We start from the raw sequence: 18,656 nt of genomic DNA, 5'->3' as shown, positions 1-18,656 counted from the left end.
CTCAAAAAAAAAAATAAAAATCCTGTGATAGAGCTTCCAATTGACCTCACATTCAAAGTTCACGTGGATGAAACCAAAACACCAAAAAAGGGAAAAAAGAAAAACCGGACAAATCTTCTTTGCCAATGAGATAGCAAAGATGCCCACAGCAGGGCCAGGAGCTGGAGGCACCAGTCCTGATGCTTAGGTTGACTACAGGCTGGAAAGGAAATGACAGGGACAGATCTATTTTGAACGAGCACTTCTAAAGAGTTCAGATCAGCCAAAGAGTGTTAGCATGCATGCTAAACACAGGATTAGTACTGGTGGGCCTGGGAGGGGACAGCAGCACGAGGACGTACGCACATTCCATTCTTATATACAACAAAATGAAATATACACTGTGGATGCTGGCTGTACATGTGGTCAAAGGAGAGCTCACAGGCTAACGCTGAACATCATCCTCACTGTTCGCAGCAGGGAGAGGGCAACAGGGACAATCCCTGGGTGAGAGAATGGACTCCCCAAACCTTCCTCTGAGCCCCATGACCTTGGCACATACCGAGGACCTGGGGCTGGAATCCAAGCTTTGTGGTTTTTGTTTCTCAACCAAATGTCACCTGAAAACATTTGACAATTTACTGAGGACGACGCAATGGTTTTAAGGAGATTATGTCGATGGACGGCAGTGAATCTACAGCCACGTCATAATGCAGCTCTGTGGGAGAATTGGGCTCTTTATTTACCTTTTTAGCCAATAGCATGGGTTATTTTCCCCTCTCAGCTTTTGAAATGTCTCCATGGAGTCTAAAGACCATCCTTAAAAAGAGAGCAGTTACCTGCAATCTGCCTCTTGATCAAAAAAGCAGAAGTACTACATATTGATGGAAGCAAACAATGCCAAACAAAGTGTAAACAAAGCAAAGCAAAGCAAAGCAACTCCATGAGAGGAGACAATGGAGGGGGCAGGTAAAACCACACAAAAATACGCATGAACTCCATAAGGTTAACCATTAGCGCAGCTAAGAGCAAACTTTGTACAAAAGGAGGTTTGTCTGCTTCGTGCAGCGGGAATCTTCTAAGGACAGAAAAGAGCAAGCCAATGTGTGAACATGTACTTTAAAATAATTGTGCTGTATTTATGATTTCCACGGCACAGATACATGGGACAGGATATGGCGCTGCGGAGGTGAACGTGGTATTCTAGCGTCGATGGTGGGTGTCAATGCTACTGCTTGACAGGTCAAATTTAAGGGCCAGTTGCTTCCAGACCTCAAAGCAGGCCTGCACTACCATTGATCCTCACGCTGTGTTCCTTGTGGGAGGGGCCGTCACTCTGGGGCCAAGAGGGGGTGTTGCCTCTGAGGCCAAGCCGTTTCTGTCTTGAACCAGGTATGCGTGATGATGCATCTCCGCCCCAGGAAGGTGCTCATTTCTGGAGCCAAACTGCCTTGGTCTCTGAGACACACATGCTATGCAACGCAACCCTCCAACCCCCGCCCCGGCCCTCAGCGGGAAGAGGAGGAGGCAGGGGAAATTTCTCAGTTGCATATTGTTATAGAAAGAGCCTCGCTTGTGCTTAGGGTCGACGCAGGGTTAGTCCTCTTCCTCGTCCTCTTTTGTCGTGACTGTGGGGAGTTTGTCTTGAATCCTGAAGCACTCCACAAAGAAGTTGATGATGGAGCGGTAGAGGTGCTGTTTGAGGAAGGCATTGTGGAAGTAATGGCTTTCGTCAGGGTAGATCTGCAAGGAAGGCATGAGAAGTTAGTCACTGGGCCTAACCTCCCCACAATTCAACTCGACTCTTTGCTGCTGGCCTGGAACAGACGCATGGCTGACCCTCCCGACCCTCCCAAGGGCTTTGTGAGGCCATAAAGGGCATGGGAGGAGAGTGCATCTCTCTCTCCCACTGCTGGTATATGCCATCCACCAAAGAGCTGTCATCTTTGTGGACCACATTACCAGAGCTCCCTAACTGTCCCGTGAGGCAGAGCAAGAGTTCCTCCAGGCTGGTCATGAGCTATGGAACCTAATAAAACCTGTACTTCACCAAGCTCTGAATTTTTGCTAATGAAAAGAGTTTTCTCAACCAATTAGATTCTGATGGCAAGTCAGAGCTTTCTCCTCCGTGATCCCTGAAATCCCAGTAGGAAGGGACCTTGCTTTGTCCTGTGGTGTGGACATTAGCCTAGTCATGAAGAGGTCAGTCTCCTGAACACCACACTCCCGCACAGCATCAGCACCAGTTGGGGGAGACTGCGAGAGTAAATTAGAAGCACTTTCAGGGGACAGATTCACCACAGTCTGGGACACCCGGTTTGAATTTACCGTGTGGTCTATGTGCTCAGGGTCTTCAAAGGCAGCAAGACAAGACATGAGCACATCACCACGACACCACCACCTGTCATCAAGCTGCTTTCCATCCTCTCTCAATTTTCATCCCTATAGGATGGAGCAGAACTGTCCCTATTGGATGTCCAAGGCTGTGACTCTTTATGGCAGGAGACCGCCTCATCTCTCCCTCATGACTGACCTTGAAGTTAGCAATTGTTTTAACTACTCCACCACCAGGGTTCCTTGAAGGTATTGGGACTCCTCAAAGCAATAGAAATTTAAAAAAAGTTAAGAATTCTGTGCTTTCTCTATGGCCTTCATAAGTGGTGAAAATCTTCCATTTATGTGTTAGATCCAATAGTCCTGCTTTTATAGGCAAGTTAATATTCCTGGCTTCAGTTGCCAATTGTATCAAGTAGGGATGATAATAAGAGGACTTCGATTCTAAGGTTGTCCTAGTATATCATGAAAATTCCATGATCCTTTAAAGTGATGAGAGTAAGACCTGGGATATATGAAGTGCTAACAAAAGATGGTAAATATTATATTTGGAGAGTCCCAAGATGGTACAAATGGTTTAGCGCTTGGCTTGAAAGGTTGGCTAGTCAATAACATCCCAAAACATCACTGAAGAAAAGTCCTGTAATCTACTGAAGAATCAGCCATCAAAAACCCTACAGAGCACAGATCTACCTTGACACACATGGATTCTCCATGATCTATGTGATCAGAATTAAATCAATAGCAACTGGTTAAATATTATATTACTGCTACAATGATGACACCTCTTGTACTATTGTTGTTCTTGTTATGTGCCGTCGAGTCGCTGGCAACTCATCGTGACCCTATGCACAACAGCCCTAAACCCTGCTCTATCCTGTGCCAATCTTATCGTCTCTGACACACCTAGTCCCAGAACCCCAGTCACTGAGTCAGCCCATCTCATTGAGGGTCTTCTTTTCTTGTGTACTTTAGTGACAGTGATTGAAGTGCCCAGCTACTAAACAATCTCATGCTGACTGGTATTGGAGACTATAAATTTGCATGAGAGCAGAAGACTTTTTGTTCTCTTTTCGATTCTGTGAGTGGAGTGGTGGGAGTGAGTGTGTTTGAAACAGCAAGGTTGGCACAGGATAGAACAGCATTTAGGGCTCTTGTACATAGGGTTGCTATGAGTTGCAAGCGACCTGATGGCACATAACAACAAATGGATTCAAACCACAGAGAGGTGTGGCCTTTGGTTTAGAAATAACTTTTGAATCCATTGGCTGTCCCATAAGAGAAAGAAGTGGAGTTAGCTTCATGAAGATGACAATCTTGTGCAACCCCAGAGGGGTTGGCAGTCCTACTCTATCTTATATGATAGATGTGTGTCAGGATCCTCTTGACAGCACTGCGGTTTGATACCTTATAGGGTGCTGTGTCCTTTCTCATAAAGGGATGTAGCTTGGCAGGGAGACAAGTTCAAGTCAGCCTGCCTCTGAAGCCCACACTCCCTCTATGGTACCAGACTTCCACCTGTATTTTGAATCCTGTCTCCCTCTTATCACTTTGGAGGATGGCATTGCCCTTTACTTCAAAGTATAGCTGGCAGTGCTGCCTCTGCCGATTCAACCAATCAGACGGAAAATATTGAAAAGAGGGGGTGGGGAAAGTAACTACATGATGAAAGCAATTCCTTGGCCATTTATATAAGGGCCTTTAAGAATCCCCAGATTGTGATAACCTCAAGGGTCTTGGAACCATTCTTCCACCGTTACCTAGGGTGACTATATTTATTAATGATGTGATTAAATTACCATATGTGCATTAAAACATCAGAAAGAACAAAATAGTAAAGAGTAAGAATATAGCTCCCTTCTACCGCAGGTCTTTATTCCCTTACCTAGCATTGTCTATTGCTATAAATACACTGAGAGATTGCAGATGGTCTTTGTGCCCACAGGCATGGCAGTAGGTTCCCTTTGCCATGCTGGTTGGAGCATGGTGCACCTGTCGTGGAGCTTCTTCTGTTCTGCCCTGGCAGAGAACAGCCCACTTAAGTACAACTAGATCTGTTGTTTCTTCTGCAGTGGCTGTGTTGTGTGTGTGCATAAAATGCATTTGATAGTGCCATGGCAATGCTTACATTTCCCATGATCTAAAAAAAAATGTCAGCAGCACATTCACATTTAACATTAACTAAGTGTCCCAGTGTGTAGTGAGCTGCACTACTAAATGCAAAGGTGGCATGTCACCAGTGGGTCAAATCCACCAAGGGCTTAATGGGCTTGCTGCTATGGGTTTATTGTTTAAAACGGGTTTCCTAGACATCAGTTTTGACTTTGACCACATGACTGGGTGGGAATCAGAAATAGGGTGTACATAAATTAATCAATATGTGACTGGTCAGTTTCCCCTGTCCTGTTCAGTTTAAATTGAGCAGGTTTATCAGCCAAAAAAAAAAAAAAAATTTAAAAAAAAGATGGGAAGCTCACTATGAGCAAGAATGATGCAGCAGCAAACACGAAGCGTCTTCTGGGGTCAGAGGTTTCCGCACCTATCACAGTGGGACTTCATGAGACAGGCAGGACCCTGGGCAGGAACCCAGATCCTGATGGGCGACAGAGCTGATTTGGGGCTGCTTCCCCTGGACTCAGAACCCAAGATTGCTGGAGGACTGCTGGATGGAGCTGGGGCTGGGGCTGGGGGTGTCATAACTGGCAGGACAGGAAAACAGTATAATTCTGACACATACATGGGCAACGGTGGCGGGTGAGGGGGCCGGCAACAAGTTGAGAGTCCACTCTGTGGTAACTGGTTGTGATCCAGGGGTGAGAGCTGGGAACCTGCTGTGAGGTGCAATCACTTTGCCTTACTAGTTAGTGCACTTACTAGCTCAGCTTCTCTGCGTGGTTGATGGTGTGGACTCTATTAGTGCTTGGAGGCGGGGGAAGTGGTAACCCTAAAGGGGTTAAAACCTAGTTGCTAAAACAGAACCACGGGGCTCTGGTTAATTAGGAAAAGCAAGCTCGAGCTATTCTGCCTGCTCTGCCCGGGCCCGCCCACGTCACAGCTCTACCACAGGCGTGTAAGCTGAATTAGTGCATCAGGCACAGCAGCGTGCTCGCTCTTTGTGTAAAGGCACTCAGCATTGCCTTCTAAGTGGGAAATACGTACCTGTAAGCTGTAATTAGCCTTTCCCTTAATTAGTTGTGTAATGAGTTCTGCCGTGTGCTGGAAGTGGATTTTTTCTGTTAAAAAAAAAAAAATAGACATGTCTGTGAGGAGCCGGAGCGCAGATGTGGGGAGGACGCGGTGCGCAGGCCAGCGCGAGCTGTGGTCTTACCGTCGGCCGTGGCGTGGATGATGAGGAACTGCTGCTCCTCCAGCGCTGACACGCGGTGAGCCACCTTGGTCATCTGCACACACAGAGCAAAGGGAGAGTCAGAGCGAGGTACTGCAGCGGCACGGGCATGCGCACTGGGAACATGACTGAGCCCTTACCAGAAATACAAGCTTCTGGCACAATGTGGACTGAATGAAACACATAGCAAATCTCAGGAAGGGGAAAGGGTAGGAGAGAGAAGGGTGGTGGCCTCATGGGGCTGTGGGGAAAGCTGATGAGAACTCAGTTATTCATGCCAAAGATTCACCTCTGAAGTCACAGCCCACCCCTGCCCCACAGAGCTCTGTCCTCCCACCAGGGCACAGCTGACCAAAAATCATATCAAAGACCTGCATGGATTTAATGGCACTGTTATCACCACTACCATGGGTTGTGCAAATGGTTCATGTGCTCGGCTGCGAATGGAAAAGTTCCAGTTCACCCAGCGGTACTCTGGAAGAAATGCTTGGGCATCTATATGTGAAAAAGCCCTCACCCATTGAAAACCCTATAGAGCCCAGCTCTTTAAAGCACGTGTGGGATTGCCACGCATTGGAACATATTCCATTGCAACAGCTTGTCAGTGCATTTACTAATTATCAAAGGTGCATTCCCTTTCCTGCTCAATAGAGTATTCTCCCAAAGCAGCACAAGTTTACAGACACAGGGGTCACCGCCAAAAAAACACTTAATGGACCCTGGACAAACTCTCCATGTAAATACTTTCAACTCCTTCCTCAGGTTTATAAATCCTATAGTGAGATGGATGATCCAAGCTATATTTGCAGGGGAGGGAGGTAATAGAAAGCACAATATCGTACAAAGGCAGATTAAAAAAAGTGTTCTTGCCTTGAGTATGGGGCTGGAGAGTGGGGGAATCCTGGACTGGGAGAGGGATCAGGGACCAGAGCAAGCAAACCAGAGAAGGAAAGCTGAATCCACCCAATCTCTCTTTCTGCTAAGTGGTAGCTATGCTAAGATATGAAGACATACCTCATAGGCTCTGTTGTCAAGTCCGTGGAGGCCCAGGTACCTTTCGGAAAATGCAGACGCTTGAACAGAAACAGAGGGAGGAGGCAACGTTACCTCTTAGCGCACTGTTCCCTAGACTCTAGCTAAGCTGCTGGGGCGTGTGCAGCAGGCTCCCCTCTACTTGTCACAGCACACTTCTTGTTATTACTTTTTAAACCACCTCAATCTCATGGACCTTTACATGGGCAAACAGATGCTACAGCTGTGACATTTAAATATGCTAATGCTAGCGGTTGGAGATTTTACCATGCGGCAAGCCTTAATTAAGCAAAACCTAATTAATCTCAATCCTAAATCAACAGGATTATCTCTGACTTCATTTTAGAGCAGAGAAAATAGGAACAGAAATAAAGAAGAGACATTTCATCAAGGGTTTAATTTTGTGTATGTGGGTGGGGTTTTTTGTTGTTGTTGTTGTTTTGTTTGTTTTTTTTAAAATTCTGGGCATGTTTGCCCCCCAGTGGCTCCTCTCCCAGGAATTTCTACCTCAGGCCCTGGCTCCTGGAGGAGGCTGCTGAGGCCTCCCAGATCATTATAGCAAGGGTGAGTCTTTCCACAGGGCTCTGTTAGCCAGGGAGTCAAGAAGAGCAAGTGGAAACCACTTCTACAGGGTTTCAGGTACAAACTGCATTAATCAATCAGAGGTGAAAAACCTCCAGTACAGCTCAGCAACAAATCAAGAAGCTGGGTGGGAGCATGTATTAAGAATCTGAATCAGGCAAATCTGAAGCGGTGCAACTGAAAAAAACTGACAATGTCTCATTGGAAATGAAAAATGTGAAATAGGCTGCATTGTTTTCTCAGGGGAAAAGTAACTTTAAATGATCCTGAATTAGGAGCATTCGTGTATAATTAAAAGTTGAAATTTGCATTGGAAAGGGCACTCTGTAAAAGCAGCACATCTGCTGTGAGATTTGGGCTGAGCTAGCCAGAGGGCGTCAAATCTATGCTTGAGGTGGCTTTTCATTCCAGGTGGGGCGTACTCAAGGTTGCACAGTGGCTTTCCTGGACTTGTTTTCCAGGACTTAGACTCTCATATGAACAATTGATGACCTGTTCCACAGTTGGCCCCTGGCATTATTTTAACATATGATAATTTGGAGACTACCTAAAGAATATATTTGGATGCATTGAACACTAATGACCAAAGATGGGACACGTCGTGGGATGACATTAAGGACATCATCCATGAAAAACAAAAGATTTATTAAAATAACAGTAAAGAAAAGACCCAAATGGATGTCAGGAGAGATTCTTGCTCTAGAATGCAAAGTAGCTGAAGAGAAAAGAAGAAATGAGGAAGCAACAGAGTTGATCAGATTTCAAAGACAAAGTATTATAATGAAATGTGTAAAGATCTGGAGTTAAGAAATCAAATGGGAGAATATAGTTAATATTTCTAAACCTGGAAAATGTGAAGGAAAAAGTCAAGCTTTATATTCTAATAGTGAAGCGTTCTATGAACAAAATATTTAATAAGTCAAGAAGCACCAAAGAAGATGGAAGAAATACTGTATTAAAAATAAATGGCTGATGTTCAGTTATTTCAGAAGGCAGCATATGGTTAAGAATCTATGGTACTGAAGGAAGAAATCCAAGTTGTACTGACCCACTGGCCAAAACTAAAACTCTGGGAACTGGTGGAGTAACAATTGAGATGTTTCACGAAACAGTTGCAAGGCTGGAAGGGCTCACATTTACACCAAGAAATTTGGAAGTCTGTCTGACTGACTAGAAGAGATCACTATTTGACTATTTTTTTTAGATTCAACAAGACCTTGGGGAGCGCCTTTATATTTAAAGTTGGTTGCTATTATATTTCAGAGGAATAGTCTTCTTAGTGGTACAGCACTCTTCTGCCAATATGCTGTACTGAGATAACCTGGGGTTGCTGTAATGCTGAACCTTGTACCACTGGTGTGTCAAATGCCATGACAGTTACCCATGGAGGACAGTGTTTGGTGGAGCTCCCAGGTTAAGACAGGTTTGGAAGCAGGAGTGGCATCCACTTCCTAAACAATATGCCTCCGGAAACTCTATGAACTTTGATAAATGTTGATAGTTATAGAAAGGCTTCAGGCCTTTTGTTCATAGGGTCACCATGAGTAGTGCTCGACTCGAAGGCAATCAACAACAGCACCATCCCAAAGAAAAGTGGTCCAAAAGAATACAGAAATTGAGGCTGATGACAACTCTGCTGCTGAGACTCTGTGCTTGCTCAGCCTCAAAGGAAACACTTTGATGCCCTGGGGGGTGGGGGGAGAATGCAGAAATTATCAAGTAATATTTTTACTATCACATGTAAAGAAAATTTTGTTGGAGATTATTTTAAAGGGGCTGTAGGAGGATGTAAGTAAGGAGCTGCCAGAAATTTAAGCCAAATTCAGGAGAGGATATGAAAGGATGGTTATTATTGCTGATAGCAGATGGTTCTTGGTTAAAAGTAGAGAATAGCAGAAAGGCATTTACCTGTGCTGTGTTGACTATATTCAGCTGTGTAGGTCATACCAAATTATTAATAACATCACAAAGCATGGGAATTCCGGAACACTTAATTGTGCAGAAGTGGAGCATGTGCATAGACCAAGAGGCAGTAGTATGAATAGATAAACAAGATAAACTATATATCATATCACCATACATAATCAATCTGTTTGGAAGCAGGAGTGGTGTCCACTTCCTAAATAACATGCCTCTGTAAACTCTATGAACTTTGAGAAATGATGATAGTTAAAAAAGGCTTTAGGTCTTTTGTTCATAGGGTCACTATGAGTAAGGCTTGACTCAATGGTAATCAACAACAATAACAATCAATCAATCAATCAATTTGTATGCTGAGCACAAAATGTGAGGAGCTGGACTATATAAAGAACATTGCATTTATCAGGAAAGGAGAAAGCCTCATTAAGAAGCTGTGGTATATATAATTCAAAGTGGATCAAGGACCTAGGACTAAAACCTAGGACCATAAACTTTATTAGAGAAAAGCTTGGAAGGACTCTGGAAGCCCTAATACACAACATGAACAATCATCCAAGCATCTTGAAAAACCTACAATCGGGAGAGGATAAAATAGATGAATGTGATCTTCTAAGAATCAAATCCCTATGTACATCCAAAAACTTCTCCAGAAGGGTAAAAAGGAAAACCACAGACTGGGAAAATTTGGTAATGACATGTCTGATAAAGGACTTATATCTAGAATTTATAAAATACTTGAGCATCACAACAAGATAAAGGTAAACAACCCAATTGCAGAATGGGCACAGGATATGAATGGACACTTCTCTAAAGAAGACTTTCAGATGGTGAACAAACACATGCTCAAAACCCCTAGCTCTAAGAGAGATGCAAATCAAAACAACTATGAGATGTCATCTTACCCCAGTAAGAATAGCAAAATTCAACAGAGCAGCAAACAACAAATGCTGGTGAGGTTGTAGAGAAACTGGAACTCTTATTCTCTGTTGGTGAGAGTGTAAAATGGTGCAACCACTATGGAAGGCAGTATGGCGCTTTCTCAAAAAGTTGGAAATAGAGATACCATTTGACCCAAATTCCACTAGTGGAAATATATCCTAAAGAAACCAGAACTGTCACCCAAGCAGATACACGCACACCTATATTTATTGCAGCTTTGTTCACAATAGCAAAGAGTTGGAAATAACCCAAGTGCCTATCAACAAATGAATGGATAAAGAAACTGTGGTATACTCACTCAATAGAATGTTATGCAGCATTGACAAACAAGGAACTCATGAAATATTATACAAAATGGATGACCTTGGAGGATATTATGTTGAGTGAAATATCTCAATTACAAAAGGACAAATACTGCATAATGCCACTGTTATAAAACAGGACTGACACTGGGTTTAGGGAGAAACTAAAAAAAGAGGTGATAAATAATGTATACTGCATTGAAACAGATGAGGGAGAGAACGATTTAAAAGGGATATATGATTGGGTATTATTTGCATGGCAAGAGTCAAGAATAAGAGCTGCATAGTAAAGTGGATGGAGGGGGATTTGTATAGCAATGAAAGCATTTTTTTTTCTTCTCAAAGAGAAAAGTGAACTGAGGGGGAGGAGTGGACAGGGAGGAAAACGTGCAACAATGAATTTATGGAAATTCAAGTTCTCTTTAATCTTTCATTAAAATCTCAATTAAAAAAAGAAGCTGCAGTATGCAGACGACACAGATATTGCTGTCTGAAAGTAAACAGAACTTAAAGCACTTAGCAATGATACTTGAAGACTATACCCTTCTTGTATGGATTACAGGTCAACATAAAGAAAATAGAAATCCTCACAATTTAGCCAATAAAAACATCACAGTAAATGGAGAAAATGTTGAAAGTGTCATGATTTCATTAACTTGGATCCACAGTCAACATCCATAGAAGCAACTGTCCAGAAATCACATGGTGGTATTGCACTGGACAAATCAGCTGCAAAAGATCCTTTAAAATCTTTAAAAGCAGAGAGGTTATTTTGAAGCCTAACTCCGTCTAACATACTTTGGACATGTTGTGAGGAGAGACCGGTCCTTGGAGAGGGACATCATGCTTGGGAGGGTGGAGGGACAGCGCAGGAGGGGAAGGCCCTCTATGAGGTGGATTGATTCAGTGACTGGGGTAATCGGGATGGGTGTATTGGAGATGGTGCGATTGGCACAGGACAGAGCAGGGTTTAGGGCTGTTGTACATGGGGTTGCTATGAGTCGCAAGTGATTCGACGGCACATAACAACAACAGCAACAACCTGTACCTCGCCCAAGTCATGGTGCTTTTAATTGCTTCATATGCTGGACAATGCATTGATGCCTTTGAATTATGGTATTGATGAAAAATAATGAATATACCATGGCTTGCCAGAAGAACAAACAGATCAGTCTTAGAAGTACAACCAAGAAGTAAAAATGCCTGTCACATTTACTTTGAATATGTTATTATGAGAGGCAGTTTTTGGAGATGGCTTGGTAAAAGCCATTGGGTCAGTGAAAAATCAAACTATTCTCCATGAAATGGGTTGACAAAGTGGGCTCAACCATAGCAATTGATGTCAGATGGCTCAGAACTGGGCAATATTTTTCTCAGTTGCACATGGGTTGCTATGAGTTGAAATCAAGTTGGTTTCAACCAACTTGACAGTATCTAACAGCAACTGCCCAATGGGAGCCTGAATGTACTTGTCCTCGAGTGCCCTGTGAGTGTTGGATGGGTGAAGTGGGCTGCTGAGCTTTACTCTTCTAACTCCAGACACTATAAGCAGAAACATTGGTTCTGCTTCCTACCCCTGGGTCTACCTCTTAAGAAGGTGAATTATGTTTACAACTGGACTGACTAATTTAAGCAAAATAAATTACTTGAAAAATCCCCCTCTTTTTCCCCCCAGGTGCAGTTCATAAGGTTTTACTTGTTTGCACAGGACCCCTTGTCAGCCCGTTATGGACTGTGAAGGTAAGAGGGCAAAGGGTTGGGGTGTTGATGGGAGGTAGGAAAATATGCTGGGGGTTCAACCCTTGGCTTGATTGAGGCCATTTACCGTAGAGCTTGAAGTCTGTTATTGGAGAGACAGCAGAACCACAGGTGAAAATCTGACCTTGATTTTCTCCCTTCACTGGGAGGATGTATGTACTCAGGTACCCACCATAATCCTATGAAAAAGAAGAGAAAGCATAGAGGTCAACGGGTGAAGTGTCATGAAAACAACCTCAGACATGAAATTAAGTGACCCAAGGAACACTTTTCATGTAGTTTCTTCTCACTTTTATAAGAAAAAAATTTTCAGATTTTAAACTTGAGAAGCTTAAAAGGGAGGGAAAAATATTATATGATGCAACTCTTCTTTTGTTTTGATCTCAGATTTGGGCAAAATGAACACTGAACCTGAAAAGAAATGAGATGTGCAACTGTAGACCCCATGGACCTCTCCAGAACACTGAAGAGTAATGATGTCAATTTGAAGACTAAGATGCATCTGACCCAAGCCATGATCTTCTCAATTACTTGTTATGCATTTGAACAACTTCAATGAGAGTAGACATGACATCTTTGAGTTTTGGTGTTGGAGAAGAGTACTGAATGGACTGCCAAGAGAACAAACAAGTCTGTCATGGAGGAAATGAAACAGAGTGCTCCTTGGAAGCAAAGATGGCGAAATTCCATTTCACATTCTTTGGGTATATTGTTCAAAAGGGCCAGTCCTTAGAGGAAGACATCATGCTTGGAAAGGTGGAGGGTCAATGTGCGAGGAAGTCCCACAACAAGAGGGATTTACATGGTGGTGGTAGCAAAGGGCTCAAATGTGTTTGCGACAGCAGTGAGGATGGCGCAAGATAAGGGTTCAGACCTGCAGTTGAGTGTTGCTTACTTAATGGCACAGAACAGCAACAACGAGTATACAATTCAAACTCATTGCCATTGAGTTGGAATTGATTATAAGGTGACCGCCTACTGGGTTTCTGAGGCTGTAAATTGCATGGGAGAAGATTGTCCATCTTTCTCCCTGGGGGTTGCTGGTGGGTTCAAACCACCAGAGAGGATCACAACTCCATAAGGACATGGCTTTAGGGCTCCATGTAGTAGATGATCTGCTGTAAAATGAAACGACATGAGGAGGCTGCCAAATGCCTATCATCCATAACAGGTGATAGCGTATGTCCCCAGTGGAGACCTGGCATCAAGAAGCCACATGACCTTAATGTAAGGAGTGCTAAAATGATTTTCATCCATAAAAAGGCATTCTTCCAGGCAAGATGGTGACAAAGTAACATGATCTACACAGAGGTCTTCCTCATCCCAGGAGTACGAGGAGTGGACCAATGTCCACATACTGGGATTGTATGTATGCTCACCTGTACTAAGGAGGGTCATGGACCAAGTATATGCTAGCTGGTCCTCTAGGAACCTAACAGCCAGCCCTCGTCCTCCACCAGCCCAGGCCTCACTTTCTGACATCGGCCACCAGACTGAATCTTCTTCATTTTGAAGGTTTAGGGTATAAATCTCCCCATTCCTATCCTCCCATTTCAGTAAACCTGATTAATGTACTTGCATGAAGACCTGCAGTCCACCTCCACTCCTCTGCCATGGCATCAGACTAAGAATAAACGAAGGAAGAAGAGTAAGAACCTCACAGCTTTCTCTACCAAGTAGCTGACATCTTCTTCTTTGTTCCTTCCAGATAACATTCAAAGGAACATTGATAAATGAGTGAATCAAGTAAGAGCACCTGTTTTGGAAATAACAAAACATCCAATTCCCCAGCTCTTAAAAAAGAAAAAAAAATTGCTCACATGTTACCAAACTAAAGACATTCCCAATAAATCAAGATTGGGTCTGAATGACAAAGCAGTTTAATGCTCTTTTACTGAGGGGTGTTTGGTTTAGCAGATGGCTGACTCACCTTCCCAAACACAGCTACACGTGTTTTGTCAATGTACTGCTCTTTCAACATCGTCCTGCAAAGTCAAAGAGAGAGTTAGTGCTTAGAAGGACTTCATGACTGAATCTCTGTGACCTGCAACAGTGTTTCCCAACAATTTCAAGTATGAAAACTCCCTTTAAGTGAAAGGAAGTAATTGCATCTTTCTCTCACTGCTATCAAGTCAGACCATCTCATAGCTGCTGACTCTCCAGCAGGAGGAGATAACCTGTCTTTTTCCTGCAGAGAAGCTGGTGGATTCAAACCACAGAGAGGCATGCCTTTTGGGTCAGCAGTCGTCAGAGCTCCTGAAAATATTGCAAGAACCATTTAGTTATTGTACTTATTTTAATTATTTAGAATATAGACAATATTTCCACATAAAAAGTAAGAGCCCCTTTGCAGTAACTTCAAGCATATAAAGCCTGCACTTTAGGGAAACTCAATTCAAAGAAACAGATTGTAATCTTGGCATACTCTGGTCTCGCATGAGTATCTGTCCTCCCAATGCTCCTGTGCCCACGTTACCACAAGATACTGGTCCCCAAGCATGTTACAAGCTGTGTGCTGCAGGGATTGCAGTGAAGTGCCCATGGGGGTCCTTTTTCCTGGAAGAGGTCTTGTGTCATTACTGTTGTTGTATATTGACTGTTGAGTTGTGATGGACTCAACAGTTGGCCTTCTAGTGGGTTTTTAGATGCAGTAAATCATACAGGAATCAACTGTCCATTTTTCTCCTGTGGAGCAGCTGGTGGATTAGAACCACATGTCTTTGGGTTGACAACACAATTCTTTTCTACTAGTGCCTTTAGGGTGGCACAATCAGTCCTTCCTTGGACTTCTGGGACTCTGCCTTGTACCTGATATTACCAGGATCCTTGCCTGATTCTCACCAGTGTCTCCCCATCCTCCCCCACTGTGGTCCCTTATTGCCCCACAATGTGGGTGAGGTCTTTCTTGTTTCTGGACTAGAACCGGACAACAGGAATCCTTGCATCTGATGACTGAGCCCCCCAGTGACTGCTGGCTGCTCTTGAATCATGAAATAAGGCTGTTTTTCTACATCCACAGTCAATCTCCTTCCCACCCAATTCTGAATTACTTTTAACTATGTCATGACAGATACATAACTCATGATAGTTGAAGAGTTGTAGGACTACATACTACTGCTGCATTCTGTTTACTAGGTTTTGGCAGCTGAATCGGGCCTCTCACATCATTAATAACTACCCTTCTTGACATTCTGGCACCAGGTGCCCAGGCGCATCAGCCTTCCTGATCAGAATAGTGCTGGTGCAGAAGTAAGCAAATGCATGCTGTCAGATGAGGGGTATGCCCAGCAATTTCCACAAGACAAAAATTTCTTCGATTTCTTGGTATCATCTTGGTATTGAGATTCTTCATTACAATATATTATTGTTTGTTTTACAATAACAGTTTACAAACAAATCTCTCACATTGCCATCAAGTTTGAACTGATTCATGACGTTTTCTGATTCAGGGCGTTTTCTGAGGCTGAAAATCACATAGGAAGAAATTCCCATTTTTCTCCCTTGGAGCCACTATGGATTTGAACTGCCAGACAGGAGCCCCTTTTAAGTTAGCAGTACAACTATGTGGGTTATTTTGGGTAACATTGATGATTCATTTTATGGTTTGGATTGTTGTTGTTGTTATGTGCCGTCGAGTCGCCTGCGACTCATAGCGACCCTATGTACAACAGCCCTAAACCCAGTCCTATCCTGTGCCAATCTCACTGCCTCTGACACACCTGCCCCCATTTCCCCAGTCACTGAATCAATCCATCTCATAGAGGGTCTTTCTCTCCTGCACTGTCCCTCCACCCACCGAAGCATGACATCCTTCTCCAAGGACTGATCCCTCCTTGCAACATGTCCAAAGTATGTAAGACGAAGCTTCAGAATCCTTGCCTCTAAAGAGCAGCTTGGCTTCACCCTCTCAAGGACAATCCTGTTCGTTCTCTTAGCAGTCCATGTAGTCCATGGTATATTCAATACTCTTCTCCAATACCATAGCTCAAAGGCATAAATTCTCCTTCTATCCCTAGTCATTGTCCAGATCTCTGATATGGCTTGGATTAACATTGATTAATTAACATTCTATTGTCTGGCCAATGGATTGGAAGAGGTCCATATTTGTTCCTATTCCCAAGAAAGGTGATCCAACTGAATGTGGAAATTAATGAACAATATCATTGATATCACATGCAGGCAAAGTACTGCTGAAGATAATAAAAAAAAAAAAAACCAGCTGGAACAGTACACAGGGAATTGCCAGAAGTTCAAGCAGGATTTAGAAGAGGTTGTGGTACCAGGTATATCATTGTTGATGTTAGATGGATCCAGGCTGAAAGTAAGGAATACCAGAAGAATGTCTATTAGTGCTTTACTGACTATGACTGTGTGGATCATGACAAGTGGCTGACATTTAGAAGAATGGGGAAGCCCAGAGCACTTGATTGTTCCACTTCATGTGGAACCTAGACCTGGAGCAGGAGGCTGTTGTGTGAACAGAGTAGAAGAGCCCTGCATGGTTTGGAATTGGGAAGGGAGTGTGTCAGGGATGTAGTCTGTCTCCATATCTGCTCAATCTACACACTGAGCCAATTATCCAAGAAGCTGGACTGTTATGAAGAGGAATGTGGCATCAGGATTGGAGGGAGAGTCATCAATGACCTATGTTATGCAGATGACAAAACCTTACTTGCTGAAAGTGAGGAGGACTTGAAGCACTTGTTGCAGAAGGTCAAGGAACACAGCCTCCAGTATGGATGGCGCCTCAATATCACGAAAACAGATTCTTACCACTGGACCAATAGGCAGTGTCATGATGGATGGAGAGGAGATTGAAACTGTCAATACCTTCATCTTGCTTGGATTCACAATTAACACCCTTGGTACTAGCAGTTAGGAAATAAGGAGATACATTACACTGGGAACATATGCAGTTAGCGACCTTTCCGAATTATTGAGGAATAGTGATTGAGGGTTGAAATACTCACTCTCCATACAGAGTATCTCGATATAAGTCCTGGCCAGTGTCTCCCATGCACAGCCACTCCCCATCGGCTGGCCATTGGAGACGTGAATGGTTACTATGACACTCATCAGGTTTCAGCTGAGTTTCTAAGCTCTGAAAAACCAAGAAGAAAGGCCTGGTACTCTTCTTCCAAAATCCAGCTGATGAAAACCCTGTGGTTTGATCCAATAGTGAGCAAAGAGATGAGCAGGGACAGGCAGCATTTAGCTGTGCAACCTCACATAGCTGTTGCGGCTGCTGTTTCATGGGTGTGATTGTATCACCTCATAAGAAGCTACTCACATCTGAGAGCCAAGTCTTAAATTGACTGTGTGTGCACTTTGGAAACCCTGACAGGAAACTGAATTCACAGTAAAACTCAAAAACTCAAACTCATTGTCATCAGAATGACCCATAGCTGACTTCCTAGTCTGTTTTTCCAGAGACTTTAAATTGAATGGGAGACAATTGCCCATCCTTCTCCTGTGGAGCAGCTTGGTGGATTCAAACCACAGACCTTTCAGTTGACAGTACAACTGCCTATCCACTAGGCAACCAGAGCTCGCTCACAGCACATGTGCAGTAAAGAAAGGGCCATGCTTTGCCTTAGATCATCCAACAGTGAAAATATGCCATCTGTATGAAAAAGCTTGTGGTATTTTTACCTTGTTGCTCTGGCTTTTACTAGGAAAATAATTATCATAGAGAATTTGTTCAGTGACTTGGATAAAATACAAGGATGACAAAATATTTTATATTGAAATAAAAGGCTCACCAGCTATCCTTGGAAGACACGAGAGTACTCTGTAAATGAGAATCATTACCCAAATTGTTCTTTAGATCAGGAAATGAGAGTCACCAGGTTATTACATGAAGGAATTGCCAAAGACCCAGTTTCCTCTGACTTAGCAGCAGGGTTGAAAGGAAAAACCCAAACTTTGTTCCAACTGGAATAAAGCCCAGGATTGTCTTCCATGTCCTCCCTAGTACAGCTCAGTCACTCACTCCATGGTCTTCGTCAATGGCAGAAATCCACAACAGATATGGTCTTAGAGCCTCTCAGTTACCAAGGCTGTAAATCCTCTGGGAGGAGACTGCCCATCTTCCTGCCGTGGAGCAGCTGAAGGCTTTGAATTCCTGACCTTTTAGTCTGCAGTCAGGTCATACCACTAGGACTCATTTTCTTAATAGATTAATTATGTAGCATGTTTCTTTAATAATAATATATCATTTGTCCCCAAGGTGTACATAGCACAGGGCTTTACAAATTGCAAAACTCAATAAATGGATGATGGTGGTGGTGGTGGCGATGATGATGGACGAGGAGAAAAGAGGAAGAATTAGAGATCCTTTTTTTTTCTTCTTTAGTTCTACAATAAGATCAAAATTAATTAATCAATGTTAATCCAAACCTTGTTGTTGTTAGATGTGGTTGAGTTGAATATGACTTATAGTAATCCTATGAATAAAAAATCTC

At 43.2% G+C, this 18,656-nt stretch overlaps 1 protein-coding gene across 2 annotated transcripts in view; it reads right to left on the bottom strand.

Moving 5' to 3' along the window:
- Positions 1-1,519: 1,519 nt before the first annotated feature.
- The window catches only part of DPP6 (dipeptidyl-peptidase 6), a 1,353,880-nt gene continuing 1,336,743 nt past the window's right edge, over positions 1,520-18,656 (bottom strand). The window contains exons 19-24 of one of the 2 annotated variants that reach the window (XM_006887650.1): positions 14,123-14,177; positions 12,260-12,371; positions 6,674-6,732; positions 5,642-5,714; positions 5,473-5,546; positions 1,520-1,722 (exon numbers count right to left, since the gene is read on the bottom strand). In XM_006887650.1, the coding sequence (XP_006887712.1) occupies positions 1,576-1,722; positions 5,473-5,546; positions 5,642-5,714; positions 6,674-6,732; positions 12,260-12,371; positions 14,123-14,177 (520 nt within the window). In that variant the 3' untranslated portion in view covers positions 1,520-1,575. The remainder of the gene's footprint in view (positions 1,723-5,472; positions 5,547-5,641; positions 5,715-6,673; positions 6,733-12,259; positions 12,372-14,122; positions 14,178-18,656) is intronic. The other variant, XM_006887649.1, reaches the window with a different exon arrangement.

This window comes from Elephantulus edwardii, unplaced genomic scaffold, assembly GCF_000299155.1.
Source record: "Elephantulus edwardii isolate Elephantulus edwardi_28Jun2011 unplaced genomic scaffold, EleEdw1.0 scaffold00060, whole genome shotgun sequence".
NCBI lineage: Eukaryota > Metazoa > Chordata > Mammalia > Macroscelidea > Macroscelididae > Elephantulus > Elephantulus edwardii.
The sequence above is the reverse complement of the archived record's forward strand: the minus strand, read 5'-3'. Positions and strand labels throughout refer to the sequence as shown.